At 39.0% G+C, this 22,352-nt stretch overlaps 1 protein-coding gene across 4 annotated transcripts in view; it reads left to right on the forward strand.

Moving 5' to 3' along the window:
• PLPPR5 (phospholipid phosphatase related 5) overlaps positions 1–22,352 on the forward strand; it is a 151,524-nt gene that overhangs the window by 70,508 nt on the left and 58,664 nt on the right. For 3 of the 4 annotated variants that reach the window (XR_003529036.1, XR_003529037.1, XM_027651657.1), the window contains exons 4-5: positions 172–360; positions 20,604–20,736. Coding sequence is in view for 2 of the 4 variants with exons in the window: in XM_027651657.1 (XP_027507458.1) it covers positions 172–360; positions 20,604–20,736 (322 nt within the window). In the remaining 2 variants the exon portion in view is untranslated. Of the gene's footprint in view, positions 1–86; positions 361–20,603; positions 20,737–22,352 lie in introns of those variants that run through there. The other variant, XM_027651658.1, reaches the window with a different exon arrangement.

Consider the following 22,352-nt stretch of genomic DNA (forward strand, 5'->3'; position numbering starts at 1 on the left):
ACTCCCCGCCGGGCCGACCGCGCTCCCGGCCGCCGCTGAGCCGCCCCCGCCCGCGGTGGATGCCGGCGGGGAGCGGGCGGAGCGCGCCGCCGGGGAGCGGGGCTGCCGCGGCCGCCGGAGCCCACGTACATGCGAGTGCCCCCTCCGCTCACCAGCATGCTTTACTTCCAGATGGTGATCATGGCAGGGACCGTGATGCTGGCTTATTACTTCGAATACACGGACACCTTCACCGTCAACGTGCAAGGCTTCTTCTGCTACGAGGGCGCGTACCGAAAGCCCTACCCGGGCCCGGAGGACCGCAGCGCCGTGCCGCCGGTGCTGCTCTACTCGCTGACCGCAGGAGTGCCGGTGCTGGTGGTAAGCAGGGGCCGCCCGCGCCCCCACTCTGGCGACTTGTTGGGCTGGACCGGGCCGGGGCGGGCCGTGGGTCCGGCCGGAGCGGCGCCGCCGGCGGGGTGTGCCCGGCGGGCGGGGACCCTCCGCGCTCCCGGGGCTGCGGTCCTGCGGGCCCCGATGGGCAGCGGCCCCAGCCCCTGCCCCACCGCTGCCCACCCGCGCCCCTGAAGTTTATTTTTAGCTCCGGTTTATGTAACTGCTAGTGCTTCTATTACCAGCCCCGTGCGACTCCTTTTGGTAAAAATAATCTGTTATTTTTCGAAACGCCTGTCGGTTGCAGGTATGTGGGCAACCTGAGGGAAACTCGCTTGTCAGCAACCACTTACTGATGTGTCATCCGGTACTAATGAGAAAAACCCTCTGTCAGTTTTGGTTTTTGAAAGTAACTGATATATGCAAGGAACAGGGAGCAGTTCTACTTGATTTAGTTGTCTCCGTATGTCACAGTTACTGATGTGTGTGCATACGAAACCTGTGTATCTCTAATTGAACGTGATCTTCTATCAATCAGTTCTAAACAGGTGTGTCTAAAAAGAGATTTATTTCATTGATTTTTCTTTGCATTTACTTTTTTTTTGAAAACAGCTAAAAGAGAAAATCAGTGATATGTCTTCCATTCAAGCTGTTGTGGGTATCGTTGTGTTGTCAGATAAGGAGGGCATTACCATCATTTAGTGATCCCTTACCATACTGTGGAGCAAAGAGTGAGAGGGGAATATTTAACCATTGGAGGTGGATCATATATAGACTTACCAGGTGCATGCATAGTTACACATAAAGTCCATGTAAAGAGTTTATTTTGATCAACTATAAGCATTAGAATAATAAAAAAATACAATAAGAAGAGGCCTTTCAAGATAGTAATTATTTGTTTCACAGATTATATTTTCAGGAAAATATGAAAAACCTAGGAAGATAAAAAGCTTCATCATGGTGATGCTATGGTAATCCCAGACACAATTTCTGCATTGTAGCACCATGAGGTCTCAGATGGTATCCAACATAAAACCTTTTAGAGGATCAGCCTTAGTATTTGAGACTTTGTTCAGTTTTTTTGTTTGGTTGTGTTTTTTTGCTAGGGATTGCACCTCATCATTTGGCAAAACAGGTCATGTAGTCTTTTGGTTTTGGTCTTCTTTTGATTTTGCTGTCAAGTACTTTACCATTTTATTTTCCTGTTTGTTTGCTCTTTTGAACCCCCAAATGCTGTTGAGATTTGAAAGGGAGGAGATTTTTTACTGGTTGTTGGTGATGTTTTCCTGTTGTTGGCCTGTGATGTTTGTTTTGCTTTTAATTCTATTTCCTTTGTTTGGCTCAGGAAGTTATAAAGATTATGTCAGATTTATGTTGAGCATCAGTTTTTCCTAATATGTGTCAGAAAAATGAATTGATAGTTTCCATTCATTTCCTGGGTGCTAGATGATTAGATGAGAAATCACCATGACATTTTAGGTTGGCAGTCTTATAATTAGCTTTGCTAAAAAGCTAATAATAGTATTTAATGATACTTAACTGTGCTTCCTTTCCCAGTCACCAGTCTTTTGGGCAAATGACATGCTTTGGGATGTCAGGGCATGGAAAACCACATTCTAGGTGCCTGTGTTGCACTTTTTAAAAAAATATTTTTATTTAATTATTTTACATGGAGAATTCAGCTCCTGGGAATTTCATGACTTCAACAGCATTAAGTCTAATAATTAATTTTATTAAACGAAGGCAACATTTTTCAGTCTTTGGACAGAATTCTGTTCTGATTTGCTTGGGCAGCCCTCCTGGATTTTAGTGTTTACACGGGATGACAATTTCTCAGTTGTGCAGAATATGCACATTGTCACTGCTTGTTCTTTTCATTGAAAGAAGTGGTGAAGGTAGTATTTCTTCACCAAAGAAACTTGTATATGTTTTCAGCTGTGGTTGAAGTTCCTTCCCAAGATTTCAGAGATTAATTAGATTGCCTTCTATTTAATTTGTTTCTCATCTATGACAGTTTGTACATACATGTTTTGTAATTTTTTTCTGTAAATGAAATATAAAAATGAATCATTTAACAAAGCTAAATTTCTGTCTGTAAAGATAAAAATGTAGATCAGTGAAGAAAATGGATTTCTACAAATGCAATTGTACTATTCTTTTTCAAAATCATTTTTGTCCTCAAATATAGCATACTAAATACCATGATTTATGAGTTTTTAAAAAAAATAATTTTTGCTGTTTCTGGAGTTTTGAGATAGAGCAACAAAGTTTTTACCTTGGTGTTTGCAGCAGCTGAGTTTTTTTGAGGCGTGGGGCTTGTGAATTGGAGCCATAGAGTGCTTCAAGGTAAGCCTGGTTCTCTTAAAGTGACTCAGTTAATGGCTTCATTGCATGGAGTTTTAATGAAGTTGCTCAAAAGTCAGATGAGTTTTCCCAATGACTTTCCTCTTTCCACATGCCTGCTATTAGAAAAGTGGAAAAGTAAAGCACCAGTAGCTGGATCTGTCTTGATAAGCAGCTCATCAGCAGTGGGTCTCCTGGGACTGTGAGGCTGTCACATGGCTGCTCATCCAAAACTCCAGTGCTACATCGGAGATGCTGTAGCAGATCTCAGTGTCAAGCCATGAGGTTGAGCTGCATGTCTGGTCACAGGGCAGCAACATGCATATGCTGAGCTGTGAATATCAAGCTGTGTCCTTTGACAAGGATGTATTGTGAGCCCTGCGCTAATCATGGGAACTTTCAGGTTAGTCTTCAAAGTGCTGCTTCCTGCTAGTGCATTTGTGCAGCCTTAGTACAGCATTGCTACCGTGCCTGAGTCCATCTGCTTCCCCGTTCCCATCTGCCCCCATGCTATCCAAGGACGGATGCAGCTGGCTGTCACGGCACAGGTTGCTCAGGAGTCTGATCTGGGAAAATGTAGTCCCAAGGCAGAAGCAGACTGCTAGCTCTACTGCAGTGCTTGGCTTGCGAGTGCTCTAGCATAGGAAGGGGAAAATGCCTGAAGGAAGGAGGTTTCCTACTCTGCACTTGGTGCTTACTGGGTGTGTATATCTGCAGCCTTTGGTCAAGTAATTACAATGTATTTACCAAGCCTTTGGTCAGCCCTGAATTGGTCGGGCAATTGGACTAGCTTTTATGTAGGTTTCATGAAATAAAGCAGGATACATTAGAATGTTGGTTTATCTCTAAAGGGTGTATGCACTGTTTCTTATCTGTCAAATCTGTAGTTTTTGAGTTCTTCCGCTGGAGAATTTTGAGGGCCCAAAAGACTGGTTTTGTTTGGTTTGTTTTTAAAAAAAAGTCTGAAAACAACTGCAGTTTAACATGAAGTATATGGTCCAGTCTGATGTAAGACTTTTATTTGTTGAAGGTCTCCTAAGTCATACTTTTAGGCACAAGCAAAGTAATGCCTTGAGTAGATGTGTTTGCATAAGGAGCATTAGGCACACTATCAGTAAAATGTGGATGAGGTGGGAATTACAATCAGAAGAATGGAAAAGCCCTAAGTTTGAGATTCTAGGAGGGAAGGATGAGACTTAGGCAGAGGCAGTGCCCCTGTGGGCTCCCCTCCTCCCTTCCTCCTGTTTGTCTTTGTTACTTAGGGTTGAAACAGTACTGCTGACTGTGCTCCTGTGCTTTTACTGTCCATAGCACTAAGATCCTGAAATCTCTGGTATACTGAGAAATTTGCAATACAGGGTTTGGTTTTTTCTTTTTTCCTTTCTTTTTTTTCCCCCTAATTTTTATCTTTAAGTCAAATGTGGAGGTGACAAGAAATAAGACTCTTGAGTCTATTCAAATATGTAAAAAGCATAAAACTGCTAGCTGAGAGCTCAATGCTATTTAAGCCATTTCCCAAAGTGCCAGTTCTTGCTCAGTGGGCTGGTTGCTTTTTTAAACTTCTGACAGATGTAGCTTGGGAAATGCACGTCAGTCTAATCCTTTAGCTTCCGGTAGAATTGATTTGTAGAATGGTGAGGCTAGTGTCTCATGTTTTCAGAATCAATAGAGTGATCAGTTCTGCATTATTTCTTTCTGGTAGATCTGCATAATTTTGACCTCTTTAAAATACTAATAACTGCACTCAAGGATTCTTGTTGATTCTGCATGCTAATGTGGATTACTTAAAATATCAAAGCTGTTGAAGCAATAGATGGTAAAAACTCAATGTATTGGACCTAAGATGTATGCTGACTGTCATATAAAAGCAAGGAGGAGATAATGACACATTTTCATTAAGATATGTAAACAGTTTTGTTATGCAAATGTTGTTTGTTTTTTATTTTGAAGTAACAAATGGATGCTTACAGTACTTATTCATAAAATATGCACTTCTGTTTGCCTCAGCGAATTCCTACCATATTCATATTTTTCTCTGTAAACCAATTAAGAGTAATTTGTTTTAGGATAATCCTTTTAATCGTATCACTGAAAAAATATCTGCCATTTAGACGTGAACTATTGTATTCTCTTTTTTTTTTTTTTTTTAGTAGACTGGAGGAATCTTTAGATTTACATCCTTTCCTTGTTTGGGATGTGCCAAAAATCAGGCATTCTACCTTCAGCTTAGCTTTAATTAGTAACTTTTTCCTTTCTTTTGAGGAAGAAATTTTGAATCCTGGCAAAAAAAGACTGTAAAGTGAGAGATGCAATATCACTGGTTTTGCATCAAATTTATTGTGCCCTGATGCTTAAGAAAAACAAGATCATTCTGTGAAAATTGAAAAAGAGAAGCTGCTTTTTGAGGGATCAGCACAGACTTCATAAGTCTCCTTTCTTCTTCAATGTCTTTGCTGATCTTTTAATACTTCCACATGCACATAGCTCAAGAGTAGTTGAAGAATATACAGAGCCCTGAATGAGACACACCACTTGATTCCAGCACATAGATCTAGCTGATGTGATTGGGCATGCTCCCTTCTCAGTCTTTCTTTCTGAACCTACTGGTCTCTATTTTCCTTCTGATATCTGTGATTCTGTGTGCTGTGACATGAGGGACTAATCAGATTTTATCAGGCTGAGTTCTCAAAATGCTCTTGACGGAGAAGCTTTTAGTTAACCTGTAGTTCACTGAAACTATTCTACTAGTATATAACTTAGTGCTGTACATGAAAATGGGTTCTAGATTGTGATCCACTTCAGGGATATCAAAATACTGTTACCTGTTTGTTATAACTCAAGGAAAAGCACAATGTAAAATTAAAGTTCCGAAAAAATAAATATTTCTGAAAATGTTCTCTGTGAATTTGCTGTGCCAGGAATCTGTAAATTTACCTCATACCTGAGATGTTTCTTTATTCCTCACCTTAGTCACAAAAAAGTACATAAAGAGCCGAGAAGAGCTGAAGAGGGATTTTTTACAAGGGCATGTGGTGATAGAATAGGGGAAGAATGGCTTTAAATGAAAGGGGATAGATTTAGATTAGACATTAGGAAGAAATTCTTTTCTATGAGGGTGGTGAGACAGTGGAACAGGTTACCCAGAGACTCTGTGAATGCCCCATCCCTGGAATTGTTCAAGGCCAGGTTGGATGAGCAACCAGGCTTTGAGCAACCTAGTTGCAAGGGGTAGGAACTAGATGATCTTTAATGGTCCCTTCCAACCAAGGCCATTCTATGGTTCCGTGAATCAAATAGACTTTTCTCCTGATCTGCTACTTGAAGGAGAAGTGGCCTCTGTGCGTCCTGAAGGAGACTAAAAGTATTTTGTCATTTCTGCCAGAAACAAATCAAGGAAGCTTGATAAATAATGCAAGGATGAGCAGTTGCCAGCAGCTCTGTGTTACAGGGCAAAAAGTCCTAAGTGTATGTAGCAAGGTAGTCAAGTTTTCATTTTTACAACTTCTAGAGCAAGTTGGAGGAATCACCCAGCAAGGTGTACAGTCTATCCTAGCGTTCTTTTCTGGAAACGGTGAATTTTTTTGTGCTAGGTAGCTGCAGTATTTGAACATCTCCTGGTGCTTTTGATATGGTAATGCTGATACAACAGAAGATTACAGTTTTACACCCAGAGTCATATGAATTGGGTAGACTAAGCAGCCTCTGAAGTCAAATGGAAATGGTTTTATTTGTGTGAGACACTCTCTTTAGCTTCTTGATATATAACCTATTTCAATAATACTGCAATTATTATCTTTGATTAGCTAAAGCTTTTTAGCTTTGTGTGCCTTTTTCTTGCTGATACATTTGTCAGCTGTTAAAACTTTACATGAGTAAGGAATTGCCAGAATAATTTTGATTGCTCTGTGATCAGGTTGTTCTTGTAGGGCCCATCTGGTCTGTGTCATCATACTTCTGTTTCAACCTGTATGCACAGGTGCAACTACTTTCCTTGATAGTTTTCTTCTTCTGTTCTCAGGTGGTTGTGGGGAAGATACATAAAACTAGCAGCTTTTTCTTTTTTTTTTTTAATTTGCAAATGCTGGGGACTTGAGAAAAACACTTTTTTGAAAGGGGGAATTGCCCTTTTCTGGAGTGGGAGAATGCAGGAGATGTTTAAAACAAAGAGATAATTTATGTCGTGCTCTTCCTTTGTGAATGGATAATTGCTTTGCAACTTAAGAATAAAAAAATAAATCGCACTATTAAGGTCTGCAGTAACTTTGTGTACCAGATGTTGGTATTGGCCTGTTGGGACTCATAGTAAGACAAATACATGATTTGATAATCTGATGCTGGTTTTATCTCAGCACAAAACCACTAATCCAACAGAGCTGTAACCAGGAGAAACAATTAAAAACTCAGAACCATTGTGGATTTTCTTGGGAATTTTCTTTATCTGTCCATCTTCTTCTTGTGGTGTGATGATGGGTTACGTGAGCAGCGCCTGCCGAAGTTATGTTTGTACTTCCAATTGAATGTATTTCTGCTGTGCTTAGTATGCATGCGATTTACAAACGCTAACAAGATTGAGGCCATATGCTTCATCCTTTGATGGGCTCCCTGGAAGTAAAGTGGCAAGCAGATGTGAACAAGGCAGACAGGGTTCTGTTTGCAACAGCTGAATGCCTGTTTGTCCTACAAAGGATGTACTTACGTTTAAGTGAGAAATTTATAATCCAACTAATCCTGTCCGATGAAGGAATTTGTATGCGTTGTTTGTAATCTAAAATAGCAGGCTTGAAGTAATAATCAGTTTTTCAGCTAAACAGTTCTTGCTCATTGTACATCCTGCAAGATTGAGGAGATGGGTGTCCATATGATACATAATAAATGACAGCCAAAGTAGATTGTAAGTAGCTTTATCTGTTTGTTTTTTCAGCCTTAAAAGCAGTGTAATGTTTAAAAAGCTTTATATGCTCTTGCAGCATCTCATAGAAGTGCGTGACGGCCCAGCTTTCATCATGAATGGTTTTTATTTAGAGGAGTTGTGGTAACCTCATAGATTGCAAATAAAAAGTCCAGCTAAAGTGAATATGCCGTATCTCTGGCACTCAAAAAGCATGTACATGTGACATGCTGTTTTAATAAGAATTATCTGTTGAAAACATAGTCCTTCGTATTCACATATAGTACTGTGGACAAGGTGTTCAAAGAATGACTAGGAAAGCAAAAGTTCTAACACTGTAACAAATTGTTCAGCTTCAAAATTGATTCTTAATTCTGGCTGCCGTTTCCTGGGGTATGAGGCACCCTAAAAACCCTTCTGGTTATACTGGATGAAAACTCAGTAGGTTGTAGATTCCACTTCTGCTTATCATTCTGGACAATATACAGTTACCTGTAATTTTGTGTGTATTGTATAATTGTATCATAGTTATCCTCTGTCTAAATTATACTTTGTATATTAAATGAGAATTTAATTAAACCTATATACTTCTTGATGTACAGCCAATTTTATAAATGCAGTATAGCTATGTTTTAAGGGCTTTTTTCTCTACAAATAGTATTTTTCCTTTTCTGCTGGTATTACTTCTTCCTTCTCAGCCATGTGGGGTTAAAGAGAATGTATGAAGGCATTCAGAGTTTTTAGTTTTCTAAATAATAATTCAGGGGAAAAGCAGCTATGAAGAGCATTTCAGCTCAACAGTATTCTGCTATTCTCATTTTATTTTTTCTTTCTCTATGTAGCATTTTGAAACACCTGTTGTTTTAGGTTGATAGGGTCATGCTGTCTCTAAAAAGGATCAGAGTCATAAATTTTATTTTTTTATGAGTCAAATTCTGAACAATATTATGAGGATTTCTTTGATCAATGTATAGTTTACCTCATTATAAATCAAGTATTAAATATTAGAATCAGTAAGTGGAACTCAGCTTCCCAGTCTAGTTATTTTGGGTAGTAGTAAGGATTTCTGTGACCTGTCTGTAGCAATTTAGGGCTCAGACATGACTGAATTAATTCTGCTTAAAGATTTCTTAGTCGTGGGGTCAGCTGAGCTGCAGTAACCAATGACATGCAACTTGCAGGCTGTGGGGAGCATGAGGTGAAATATTTGAGCTTGACCTGCTTTAATTAAGAGTTAGACCAATATATGTTACTTTTTAGTATTTTGCACAGTGGGTGCACAGCCTGTCCGTGACGGGGCTCTGCTGACAAGTGGGGACCTCATACGGTCAAACAACTCCTGCTGATGTCTGACCTCCCCAGGTGCAAGTCTGTGCATAAATTCATCTCTATGCAGACCAATGTGTGGATGTGCCTGAGCTTCAGCACTTTGTTCATACTTAACATAGATTGAGCTTGATGTCCAGAACCTTTTCACTGTTCAGTTTCTGCCTCTCCTGTTCCTGTGAGGAGTGTCCTTGGACCTCTTGGGGTGTATCAGGGCTTTGCCATGAGACCAGGCTTGAGGCTGCTGCCATCGTGCATTCAAACTGCACAGACATGAGTCTGAGCATCCGAGAGGCCCGAGGGAGCAAAAGGGAGCTTATGCTGCATTATACTGTAGTCCACAAGCACACTCAGTGTGATGGTGTGAGGACAGTCCGGCTGTTGGGATGGTCCCCTTTGCCAAGTGCTCACGCTTGACTGAAGTCAGCACTTCAGTCAGTCATGGGGACTTTTTCCAGAGCATTTAGCAAAGGCAGATGAGGTTTGTAGGCAGACTGACCTTGGGGCATGTGAGTGTTTTGGGGACGTCTGCAGCTGGCAGAATGAATGTACAGAGCTGGGTTGTGAGCTCTATCAGGCTTTGCCTCGATAAGGGGATCTGACCACTCAAGCAGGAGGGACATCTAGCCTTTACTGCCTAGCTGTTGAGTGGTAGTTGTGAAATTAGGCTTCTCTGTAAAGCATTAGAAGATTTGTGCATGAAAAGAATTATACAGGAGCTAGATACATACTCATTGTTAATTAATTATCTTGGTATTGATGGAGTTTAATCGCACGCTTCCGCGCTACTTGAAATCACAAGGCTTTCCTGAGGTGGAATACTATATGTGAATGTGCGGTGCTACCAGAATCTTTTTATGGAACCGCATTTATTTTCATAGTTAATATTGCAGTTTTACTTGGTATTTCTTTTGCTTATGAATTGACTGTGATTGCTGTGTGGTTAGAATTAGAAGGAAATTGTAAAGCAGAGACTATTTCTTTAAAAAAATAAACTTATTTACATATGCAATGTGTGCACGTGCTGCCAGAAAAATAGTCATATTTACCTGGTTGACTTGTATTCATAGTTTAGTTTATGTGTACCTTTAACTTTGAAAGCCGATGGCAAAAAAAGTAATGCCTGAAAGAATTAGTTCATTACATCAGAATGCTTAAATTATTATCATATCACCAAATGTGTGCAAGCACCTTTCAAGGCAGCATACTTTGAATTTCTTTTCTAGTAATTTAAGTTGCTCAAATAATGAGAGATTGCATCCAACATTGATTTAAAAATACATGCTCGTACATTTACATAACAAATATGTATTTTATCTAGTACCCCTTTATTGTCTTCACAGAGAAGACCAAAAGCCAGCTCTTTTAAAGTCTACCTCGAAGACAGTCAGTGTCAAAGCTTCACAAGATCAAAAATTTTCAAATAGACATTCATCCTTAAAATACTTCTCTCACCACTTGAACTTTTTTCCAAGATATTTGATAAAGCAGCAACATGTTTACTAATATTTTACAGATCTATGCAAAGGATGTGATCCTTGTTAAGGTAAAGCATTTTGCACTACTTTATAAGTGGAAGGAGATACAGTGACATAGTGAAGAAGAATAGCAGGGCTTACTTTGGCCGGTAGACTTTGCAATTAGTTTTCAGAATACCAGTGCATGCCTTAAAGGGCTGTTTTTATGCTCTGCTGTCTTCACAGCAAAGTATACAATCTCCTCTCTGTCTTGCAGGCATTTCCTGTACTAGGAAATTTTTGCTAAAATTTCCCACTCTTGCCGCTCCTGTTTCAGCTCATTGGTTGCTGTGCTAATGAGGGCACTTGGGACTTCCTCTTAATTCAAGCACTGCATTGTGTAAACTCCTAAACAGGGTCAGACAACATAGTGTTGCCAGCTGCACATCTGCAGCCATCTGGATTTGTAGCAGGAGCACTAAAATAGACATTGTGTAGCAGAGTTGAAAGAGTGACAAAAGTGGTGCAAATCATATTTGCAGAAAACCATGAAGAAAATGCCCCATATTTGGTCTGTAGGACATACAGTATCATTACTGAAAAGGTCTTTCTACATATATGTGTATCAAATAAAGACAAATGGGATATACTACTGCTATGCAATGTTGTGTGAAAAAGCTAGCTGGCTAACAATGCACTCCCATTGCATTGTTAAGAGCAGTGGTAAGTAATTATTAAAGCCTCTGGTGCTCATGAACAGGCCTCTGCCTCCACTTTGATGACTTCATTAAGATTCTGTTTCTAATAAATCACTTCAGAATCTTAATTTATTATAATAACATTCTCAAGGAGAAATAACTGCACACTGAAATTACAGCTTTCTGGTCTGAGGAAGGAGATGCAGGGGAATGGTCACACATTATTTCATATCTGGGCTTATTAGTTGTTTGAGGTGAGTCTAGATGAGGGTCTTCTGATCTGTTCTTTTCTTTGGATCCTTTCTCACTGACCAGCATCTCTAATGACTGTTATGGGAATAACTTTGTGGGTCTGCCTGAAGTCAGTGAAACTTCAGAAGTTAATTTTTGTAGGGTAGTTTTCTTTGACTGTGTTACTCAAGCAGTATAAGTTTCAGTCAGTACTTTTCTTTGAAAGCTTTTATTTGGTCACTTGTTTCCTGGCTTTCAGAGGCACTAGAAGAGTGGATTTATACTGTCGGGGTTTGTACTGACTAGTTTTACTGTTGGTTTTATGCTGTATGGACATATTGCACACAAGTAACCCTGATGAGAGACAACTCAGAGTAAGTAATAGTTTGGGATCAAATACTTCTGTGCATTGGCTTTTAAAATGTTTTAAACCCATTTTTAATGACACCCGGATCGTTTGCAATAATGCTTACAGTGCGAAGACATAAAGTATTATATAAGAAGAATGACTTTAGGGTAATACATTCAGGAGTGGGTATTACATTTTTGGACTTTTTTTTTTTCTGATTTATCTGATGTTCAACCTTCTTCCCAAATATTTGGTATTACTCCCCTGTAAAATTGGCTTGTCTTCCTAGTTTTGTTTTATTGTTTTCTTGGTATAGCATTCATAGCTAAGATCCGTGTCTTGACTTTGGATTAAGTATTGCTGTTATCCTAGAGTGCCATAGGTTTTCACAACGAATCCAGCTCCTGTTGAAATTTGTGGGATTATTACCTTTGATTTCAACTGGAAGTTAATGACCTTAAAGCAGTTGATGTGTTGGCAATTATACTGTAGCCTAAAATAACTGTAAAGGAAGAGATGCTTATACAGAGGCCATTATAGTAGGAGTGGAGCTAGGTATGTGATTTCAAAGACAGCTATTTTATTGTGAAAATAATTTTTAATAAAAAATGTAGTTATTTCACTGAGCTGTCTGCTTAAATTTATCATTAGGAATCAAATAGTAATTGATAATAACAAGCATAAGTAAAAAAACAATTATGTGTGTATGTTTTGCAGATACACAAATTTTACCACAAACATCCAGAATACAATTTTTGTGGTATCTTACAGGTGTTAATCTTATGTACAGCCTGTTTTTCTCATAGCTTCTTTAAAACACAGGGTGCTTATACTGTTGCAGTATTTGGTCCTTCAGTTTCAATTTTTTTGATGACAATGGCAATTCAGTCAAAGTGGCTTTCCTTGAACTGATCTCAGGAATAATGTAGCTACAAAATGTGGCTGGCCTTGAGTAGAAGTGAGATAGAAGTGAGACAGTGTGAAAAGGAGGAAATTCAGATATTCTTCCTCTGAGCCTCTGAGAACAGTTGGCTACAGTCATATGCTGACTGTAAAACCACTACTTTGTGACTAGAATCTTTAAGAGATGCCTTTTATGTGATCAGTTTTTATTCAAACAGGGATGAAAGACCGTTTATGTTGAATTTTGCAATTGAATGTTCGTCCTGGGTAGAAAAGTGCAGTTGCGTAGATCACCTAAGGTTTAAAATACAGCATAACATTGCTGTTGGAAATGATCATTGGAATGGGTGGTATAAGCATTGGTATAGTGTTTGTCAAGGAATAATGTTTTCCATATGCACAGACAGATTAAGAAACCAATCTCCCTCAACAGAGAGAACAAAGTACTCTCTGGCATTTTCTTGGGCAGTCAAGAAACAAAGGAATTTACCACAGGAGGAACTGTGAGGAACCAACCACAGTCTTTCTCAGATGTGTCACTTGAAGTCCAGTAGAAGACTTCCTTGATACAGTTGAGTGCATAGCTGAACATGTATGAAATTCGTCTTCTAATAGGGAAGATAAATCACAGGGCTTCGAACATTTTGTTTTTCCTTCACAAGTGTCGTAGTATTTTAAAGGTTGAAATTAAGTGCTTGAAAGAAAAAGAGAAATTTAATGTAAAATTCTTCTTCAAACTCCCTAATGAAATAATTATATTTAACAACCACCTTTTTAAAGTATCAGTCAGAGATCAGAAGACTGACATTAGTTGATCTCTGGTCATACTACAGCTCCTCTTCCTAATGAGGTGTATTTGTAAACTGTGGAGCTTGGAAACTCTGGATAATGTCATCCTTGCTTTTTGTAAAAAGAAAATGAGAATAACTTAAAACCTGTATGAATTTCCTGCTGTAAGAATCTTATATGGAGTATTGGAGCCTAAAGTAACTTTACAGTTTGAAATGTGAATCGATTCTTTTAGACCAGTTTTGAATTAATTTTTCTCTCTTCCCCTTGCTATTTACTAAGGGGTTTTTTACATGTAGAGATTTTCTCTAGATTAACATTTTTTTTCTAGCTTTTGGATGTTATATTTTTAAATTAGAAAAGCTCAGTGCATGTGCAAGAGTTCTCACGAATACCTGTTATCTACTATCTCTTACAATGTGTTCACCAAGAATAGTTGTCTCAGTATCGTGAAACTGTGCCAGTAGTTTAGATAGTTCTAGAGCCAGTTGCCAGACACTTACTTGGCCCCCAGGCTGCCACACTGGCATTACTGAGCTTGTTTTCCCAGTGTCCTGGCCATTTCTAATTGCTGGGAGAACTTCAGAGCAGAGCAGCTGGATGTTCTTCATCTTACAGTGATATTAAAGGTTTAGGAGACTTGAGCAGGAGCTGTAATACCAAGGACAGTGGATAAAGAGGGCTGAATGCAGTTAGAACTAGAGTGAATTTCTCATCGAGGTGGAGCCTGGCAGGGCTGGTGCACCCTGTGGGGCTGCTGCTCATCCCTCTGCTTCTGTCACAGAGCATCAAGTGCTGCAACAGGGTCTGCTGTCATGTGCCAAGACTTGTGCTCTGACCTTTCTCTTAGTTACACTCAGAAGAGAGGAGTCTTGGTAACTCTTTCTCAAAATGATCCTTTCACGTAACCAGACTTTACTCTGGCATTGTGTGATTCCAGCCCTGGTGCTGCTCTGCAGAAACTTTGCCTGTTGGGCGCTGCAGGCATGCTCCAGAGGAGATGCCGTTTGCACACATGATCAGTTGCTCAGTTAAGAAAAAAAAGAAAAAGGGGGGGGCAAAGCTCTTAGAGACTCTGCTTGAAACATTTCAGTTTCTTCTCTCATATGGTTAAGTAATGAATGAAGATAATTCAGTGAATGAAGAAGTTGTCCATGTCTCTGTGATTATATGCTTATAAGGTTCTCTTCTGGCTTCCTGCTTATAAATGCTTGGTTATTATGTGCCTCTTGCTTCCAAATAGTGATAAAGTCTTCAGGAAGTGAGCAACCTTTACCATTGTTACATACTGACTATCTCTACAATGTATTAAAAATACTTCCTGTCTGAAGTAACATTATTGTTTAGTAGCGTATGAAATCACAAAATATGCTGAGTTGTAAGGGACCCACGAGGACCATTGAGTCCAGCCCTTAGCCCTGCACAGGACCATCCCCAAGAACCACACCTGTGTGCCTGAGAGCATTGCCCAATTGCTTCTTGAACTCTGTCGGGCTTGGTGCTGTGACCACTTCCCTGGGGAGCCTCTTCCAACACCCAACCATCCTCTGGGGGAAGAACCTTTTTTCTAATATCTAACCTAAACCTCCCCTGACACAACTTCAGGCCACTCCCTTGGGTCCTGTCACTGGTCACCACAGACTATACACTAGACCATATATAGCCTACAGATAATATTTCACTATTAGATAAATAATTTTTTTTTTTTTGGTAAGTGGCTATGACCAAATATATACCAGGAACTCTATTTACATTTTGATATTTTTCTAAAAAAAAAAAAAGAAAAAAAGAAAAAAAAACCCAAGCAAACAAAAAAACCAAAAAAAACCAACAAAAAACACACACACACAAAAAAAAACCAAACAGAAAGACTACATATTTTTAAAACAAAATTTACTGGATAAAACAGACCGAGTATTTTTTTCAATGTCTGTCTCTAGAAAAAGCAATTTTCTGTTCAGATCTTTTCTCTAGACCTTCAGAAGCTACTATACAATGTGGTCCTGTATCCCCATGCTGAATGCACAGGGAATATTTTGTATTTAACCAATAGCAGACAGATTTATCTAGGATTTGTTTTTTCATTTTCTGCAAAACTACTGGTCATTTTTCACTATAGAAAATGTACTTCTGTGAAAATCAACCAGGGCATTGGCTATCAGTTTAAGCAAGCAAGAAGCAAAGAACAAGAAAAACACAAAGAAAATGACCTCAAGGGAAAGCTCTGCATAATGAACTTGAAATTGCTACTGCTGGAAATACTGTTGTTGCTTTTCCTGCCAGGGCTGTCACCTCACTCAACGTTTTTAGCTTAAAGTGGAGAGTAGAGCAGCATCACTAAAGGCCAAGGTTTATGCTGCTAGATTTTTCAAACTCTGAGACCACTATGTTCTTTGGTATGTTCATGGCATCTTTGAAGAGGAAATTGGCCAGAAATACCCCATGGTCTCAAAAACTGAGAGGATAAGGTAAAGGGCAGGAATAACAAAGCATGTGGAAGCCATGTTTTTAGAAGAGATCTACACCACGCTTATAAGTAGGAACTCGTAAGTGAAATGAATGGGGAGGCAATGCAACTTAATTGACAGCAATTTCCCTAGAGATACATAAATCATCCCCAAGATTTTTAGCTCCAGTTCCCAGCTTCTCTTCTTGTCTGATAAGGAAGTATGAGAAAACTCAGTCTAAAGAGAACAGCAGAGCTGTGGATTGCCCAAGATGCTCATTCCCCAAAGGGACAATCCCTTGCTGTGTTATTTCTTGAAGATGGTCTCACAGAAACCTTGAGTAGAGTTCAAGTCATGCCTAAATAAGAGAAATACAATGAATGAAAAGAAGTCAGAATTACAATGCACAGTATTGTAAACTGTTCTTCTTAACTTGACAAGTTTAGCACATGGATGAATATTTAGTGGTCTTTTTTAATGTAATAACTGCTTTTCAGCGTTACTCATCTATCTGAGTGGTTGCTGTAGCTACAGCATAACCCTGAGAATTGGCAGAGAGGGAATCGTGTATTCCACAATGTTCCCTAGCCTGTGTGAAATATTTCATGAACATTTGTATATCCTAAAGTAGGTGTTAGCTAGAATAGTCTATGACTGCATACATGGAAATTTATTTCCTAATCCCAGATAGAGATTATCAACCTTAAATTTCAGGATTTATCGTGTTTAAATGCACTAATGCACCCTCAGATATCTTGTCATCCAAATGAATGTTTAATTCGCAGTTGAGTCCGGGGGTTTTATAGGCAGTTACGTGATATAGATGAGAAGGTAGGCCATAAAATAAACCTCATTAGTATTTCAGAAGTGCAGATTTAAGGTCATTTATTTATATAGGTACTGGGTGTTGTAAACCATAGGTGACAGTGGGGGAAGTTTGTTTATGGAGTTAGTTTACTGGAAAATCAACAATGTCAGAGCTGCTCTAGCTCTAATATTTGGAATGAGTCAGGTTTGACATTTTAAGTTGAAAAACAGCTCAGAATTTAGAACCAAGTTAAGAATATACTGGATAGATCATTTTGGGAAGGCCAAATTAGATTTCTAAATTGACATACAGTGCTAAAACTAGGAACAGCTTGCCTGCATTCAGAAAAATGACTAATACAGAAAAAACCCTGGACTTATTTGGGAGGAAGGAATCAGTGTATAGAATGTGTGCTACAGGCTATAAGAATCTTGTGCAGAAAACAAGGAAAGGGAACTGGTATTAAGTGGTTGGCAATAAATATATTGCTAGTTTAAAACCACAATGAAAATCAATCAGCTAATAAATTAATCAGGGGTTAAGAGGCAAAACTTCTCCTATAACTTAAATTTTACTGGGTTAATTTTTTTTTTACATGCTTCCCTAATAATAAAGGATCATTCTTGTCTTACTCCTTCTTGTAGCAGTTATGTACCCTGTGTTTTTATCTAAGGACTGTGAAAGTAAGTTTTTTATATATATATTCTTTAGAATACTGGAAAGCCTGCACTTTATATTGTTAGTCTTCAGCTGAAAATTGTTCTTTTCCTTATATTTTACATGCTGTAGTTTTATGTCAAAAGGTTTTCTCACCCATAGGGAAGGATGGCCTCCTCTGCTTTTAACAGATGTTAAAATATCTGTGAGCTAAGTATTTTAATATATACCTTCTGGAAATTTGTACAGTGATCTTAAGTAGTATGACCCTGTTAGAATAAGGTAAAAGATACTTCTAATATCCTCTTCTTTCCATTGCAAATTATATTTCTATACCTGAACTTGTGCAGTTTTGTCCAGAGATTTGTGTTGTCAGAACATTCAGATTCTCCATTGCAATCTTTCACTGTCAGTTTAGGAATATTCCAAAAACTTTTTGCCCCAAGACTTAGAGAAAAAGTACACAAATAATTTTGTTAAATTAAATGTCATTTGTTGACTGATTATAACTTGCATATGCAGTGGAAGTGGTAATGGTGGTTCCTGTGCCAGCGGGAATACAGAAATTATTCCTTCAAGGAATATTCCAGGCATGCAAATTATTGTAAAGGGCAAGGGGGAGATCGCCCTCCTTTTCCTCTACCCTGTAGGGCTGATTATTGCCAGTGATACTGGAGAGAAGAAGGAGAAAGAATTGCACTGGGAAACAGAATCTCTCATGGGATTTGCTGAGATTGAAAAAGATTTTCTTTCCATTTCTGAAACATCAATAGGCTGATTATTGAGATGAGCAGTGCTTGTGCTGAAGGATGGAGGAAGGAGAACAGCTTTAGCTGAGCTGCCAGTACAGAAAAATAAAGGACCTGTATTTATTGCCAAATTCTAGAAGGATTCTGTCAAAATGAAGCCACAGAAGCATAGAGATGAATGCCTTGTGTGCTCAGTGGCATATCCCCACTCTGATTACTTCTGACAGTAGAGCACTAGGCCTGCTATAGCAAAAATTTTGTCTTTAACCGGGTTCTGCGTCCTTCTGACCCTTACATATACGTGCCCACTCTAAGAGTGTTTTCATTCAGCTAAGAATGAGCACTGCTCCCTACTATTCTCAGAGCAGAGGGTTTTCTTCATCCAGGTCACCATCAAAGATGGGAAATGTAAGAAGGAAGAATTGTTGGCAGCAGTAAGGATCTAGATGCAGCCAATGAAGACAGGTTGCTGAAAATGAGGATATCCTTTCCTATAAGTGAGTGAGCAGTTCTCCCTTTCGTTAACCCCAACTTCCCTACCATGCACGAAGGCCTTTATTCTTAGATCAGCAGATTCAGTCTGTGCTCAGAGCTGGAGAGTTGAGCTTGCTGGCATTCTTTCTCTTGGTGTTCTTGCAAAAGGTTGAGCGCTGTATATCACAGATGCTTCCCTTGTGCTGAATTCTGCTTTTTCCTGGAGTTTCAAAATCTGTGAAAATTTTACTGAAATTTATTGAGTTTGGCAAAAAGAATCAGTTAAATGCAGAATCTGACTGTGTTCAGATTGCCTAGTCCTTGATGAAAGAAATGCGTTACTGTGACTCACAGAAAATAATATTGTTTCAATTCTCACCTTTATGAATCATATTAAAACTGATTTTTTTATTTTTATTTTTTTTTCAAGAATTCATTGGGTTGAATTCTCTTTGTCATAATTTGGATGGCCTTGAATTCAGGGTTGAGTTACTTTTCATGTATACTGATCATTTGCTAATTATAGATGAAGGAATTGTACTTCAGTAGGCTGAAAATTTGCTTGCATCAAAATAGAGAGAGGATACTTGTTAGTTCAGGTATTGAAATTTCTGTTTGATATAAAAATTCCACTAGGATCTGAAGTCAGTCTAAAGTAATAGATAATGATTGTTTTGGTGACAAACTGATTCTTGCTTTTTACACACTTGCCACCACAGTTATTTTTGTTACTCATGCCACATTATTTGTAAGAAGCACTTTTCTCCTGTGTGTCACAATTCAGCCCCAGGGTTATCTGTGTAGATCTACACACAGCTAAGTAAGGTCATTAATTGCATTCTTCCTGACAACGAAACGTACATGTGAGTCGGTGTCAATAGTTGTGGGTTTTTTTGTAACCAGTGCTGTGTGTAGAACTGTTCAGACCTGTTGTGATGTATTAAAAGGTTTGTATTTTCCTCTTAGGTGAAAGGTTTAGGAAAACCTAGGCAGTGAATCAGATTTAATGGCATTGTTTCTTGTATTTGTGTGGTATTAAGACTTCAGTTTGCTGATCTTCATTCCTGTTTATTAAAGTGTGATGTACCTCAATAAGATACAACTTTTACAGCTTTTCATATAGAAGAGTAGAAGAGCCTTGCCTATAATTCCCACAGTGAATCAGATTTAGAATACAGTGATCAGTATTTGACCCTTCTTCTTTACTTTTTGATTATGCCTGTGCTACGTGCCATAACACTTCATTATAGTAGGTTTAGATAGGTACCTGCTTAAGGCTTGGCTTTGGCTATTAAGTCTCAATACCATAACTGTTTGAATAAATTAAAGGCCATGCTTTGCTGTACAGGTAAATACACAACCTGCAGGGGATATTTTACATTTAAAATACATAGTTTTCTCATTTTTTGATCTTTGTTTATTTTTTACCAACCATGATGTAAATGATATATAGACACGAGAACTTTATTCATTTTGGTGTAATGAATGTGAAACAATGTTAAAATATCAGTGGTGACACTTTGTTCAAGCATGAGGAAGCCAGACTTGATAAACTTAGCTGGCAAAATATGAATCGAACCCTGTCAAGTGCCTCCTGGCAAACCAAACCTCTGATATGAACAGGAGTTCTGTTAAGATTTTTTTTTTCTTTTTTTTTAATTTTCACCTGCTGTGGTGCAAAATTTAAAGCTCAACCCTGTGAAGTGCTGAGTGCCAGTGAAAGCCATGTGAAAACTGAAATGTTCAGTGTCTTTCAGGATTAGGCCTTTGGTATGGTGCAAATCTTCTGCATTATGTGATCTGTTGTTCTTGAACTAATAGATTTCTTTCTTTCTCTTTCCCCTCATCCTGAAAACTAGGTTATATTATGTTGACTCCAAATCCTGGTTGTAGTAATATATTCTCTTTTAAGGCAAATAAAGTAAATCAAACCATAAGACATACTTCCCTCATAAGAAGATTAATGTACAGAACTTGATTCACTTGTGTTGTCTTTTGTGCTGATTTAGTCTTGTTTCTTTAAGATGAGATGGCTGTCTCTGTAATATTAGTGTATTTTACTTGCTGTAATCTGATGTACCATTTCTCTCCCCTTTTTTCTCCTCCCCTAAGATTATCGTTGGAGAAACTGCAGTCTTTTGTCTACAGTTAGCTACAAAGGATTTTGAAAACCAAGAAAAAACAATATTAACTGGAGACTGTTGTTATATAAATCCACTGGTGCGCAGGACCATCAGATTCCTTGGTATGAGCAAAATTACTGCTTTCATTATCTGAATGGTGAGAGTGATCAATTATGTCTTAATTTTGACCTGGAGAAAATACTCGGATAACCATACAACATTTTGTGTGTAGTCTTAATTCAGGGTCAGTGTTCCTTTTAGGTAGCAAATGAAGCTTCTTGGAAGTTTGGATTAAAAAATAGTTGCAGAAACAGCTGTAAAAATAGAAAAAAATGGGACCACAAGGGGGGGAAAACAACCAGCAGGCCTGGAGTGGGGTGAAATGAAGAAAGGAGATATCCTTGTGCCATATCTATGGATGACAGTACTCACACACGTGGCGAAGTTGACATTGGGATATAAATGTGTATTTGAAGCCAAGCAAATTTAGGTGCTTTCTTAGTCTGGATATTGTGTTATAGTCTCTAGTAGAAAACTGTAGTAAATCCATGCTACGCTCATTTGGGCTGAAACTCCCCCATTGACTTCAGTAGATATGAGGAGTCATCTTTTCTACTTAGTTTGCTCTAAACATGTTTGGAGAGAGAAGTCTCACCACTCAAAATGTGTGTTGAATATTCCCAGATGCTACTTCTTAATGCGTGCAGGGATGCCATAGCAGGGCTCAGTTCTGTTGTTTGCTTCTCTCTCATGGTTGTATCTAAGTGAAACAGCTGGAGGAATGAAGCCTTGGGGCAGCTAATCCTGCTGCAGTGCCCCAGTCACAGGGGGAGGGAGGGCATGTGCAGCTGTGTCTGTATTTGTTTGTGTAACAGCCGTGCCTGCCTTCTGAGAGGGCGATTGCTGCTGTCACACTGAGTGCAAAAAGTCGTTAGAGACGACACTGTCTTGCATAGATCCAAAGGAGGTGGGGAGTGATGGTAAGGCACTCCTCCCACTCCAGTTACTTTGTGTATAATCAGTGCCTGAGTTTCCTTCCTACTAGGTGGACCCTCCTTTTTTTGTAGAAGCAAAAAGAAAAATTGTGAGGAAGGGCAGGGATGAACAAAAGGCTCTGTGCTGTTCTACCAGATGAGGCATCGCTACCCATTGTGCTCACACAAAGTGATGTGTCCACCTACGTGTGGGCAATGCACACCCTCGGGACTTGCTGAAAGGACCCTTCTGTGAAGTGACTTGGCTTGGCACAGTCTACTGCTCACCAGAGTCTAGCATCCCAGGGTGAATTAACATTAGTGTGACATTGCTGACCAGCCAGATCCCAGAAATCATCCTTGATTCTCTGACTTTGCTGAGAAAAAAACCCCTGACCTGTAGAAATGCACGTTTCTGTGAAATTGTGACTGCTGTGGTGTTCATCTGGTAGAGTCCTCATGGTGCCCCATGAAGTTGGGATTTGCCAAAACTTGCTTTATATTGGAGTGAATTGGAGTATGGGAAAGGTAAGGTGATTTGCGTGTGGAAATACAGGAGGGAATCTATAGCTCAGGTGAAATTTGAACAAGCACCTACTGGCTTTGCCTTCTGGTCAGAGTGCTGTGTTTACATGTTCTTCCAGAGCTCATTTTCTATTTACAAAAGGATAGAGAGGGACTTCAGAAAAGCAGAAATCTGTTTTCTTTTAAGTAATCAGATACATGCATTTACATTCTAATGAATGAGTACATGTGCTTAATGT

This window comes from Corapipo altera, unplaced genomic scaffold (genome assembly GCF_003945725.1).
Source record: "Corapipo altera isolate COAL_440 unplaced genomic scaffold, ASM394572v1 57, whole genome shotgun sequence".
Taxonomy (NCBI): Eukaryota; Metazoa; Chordata; class Aves; order Passeriformes; family Pipridae; genus Corapipo; species Corapipo altera.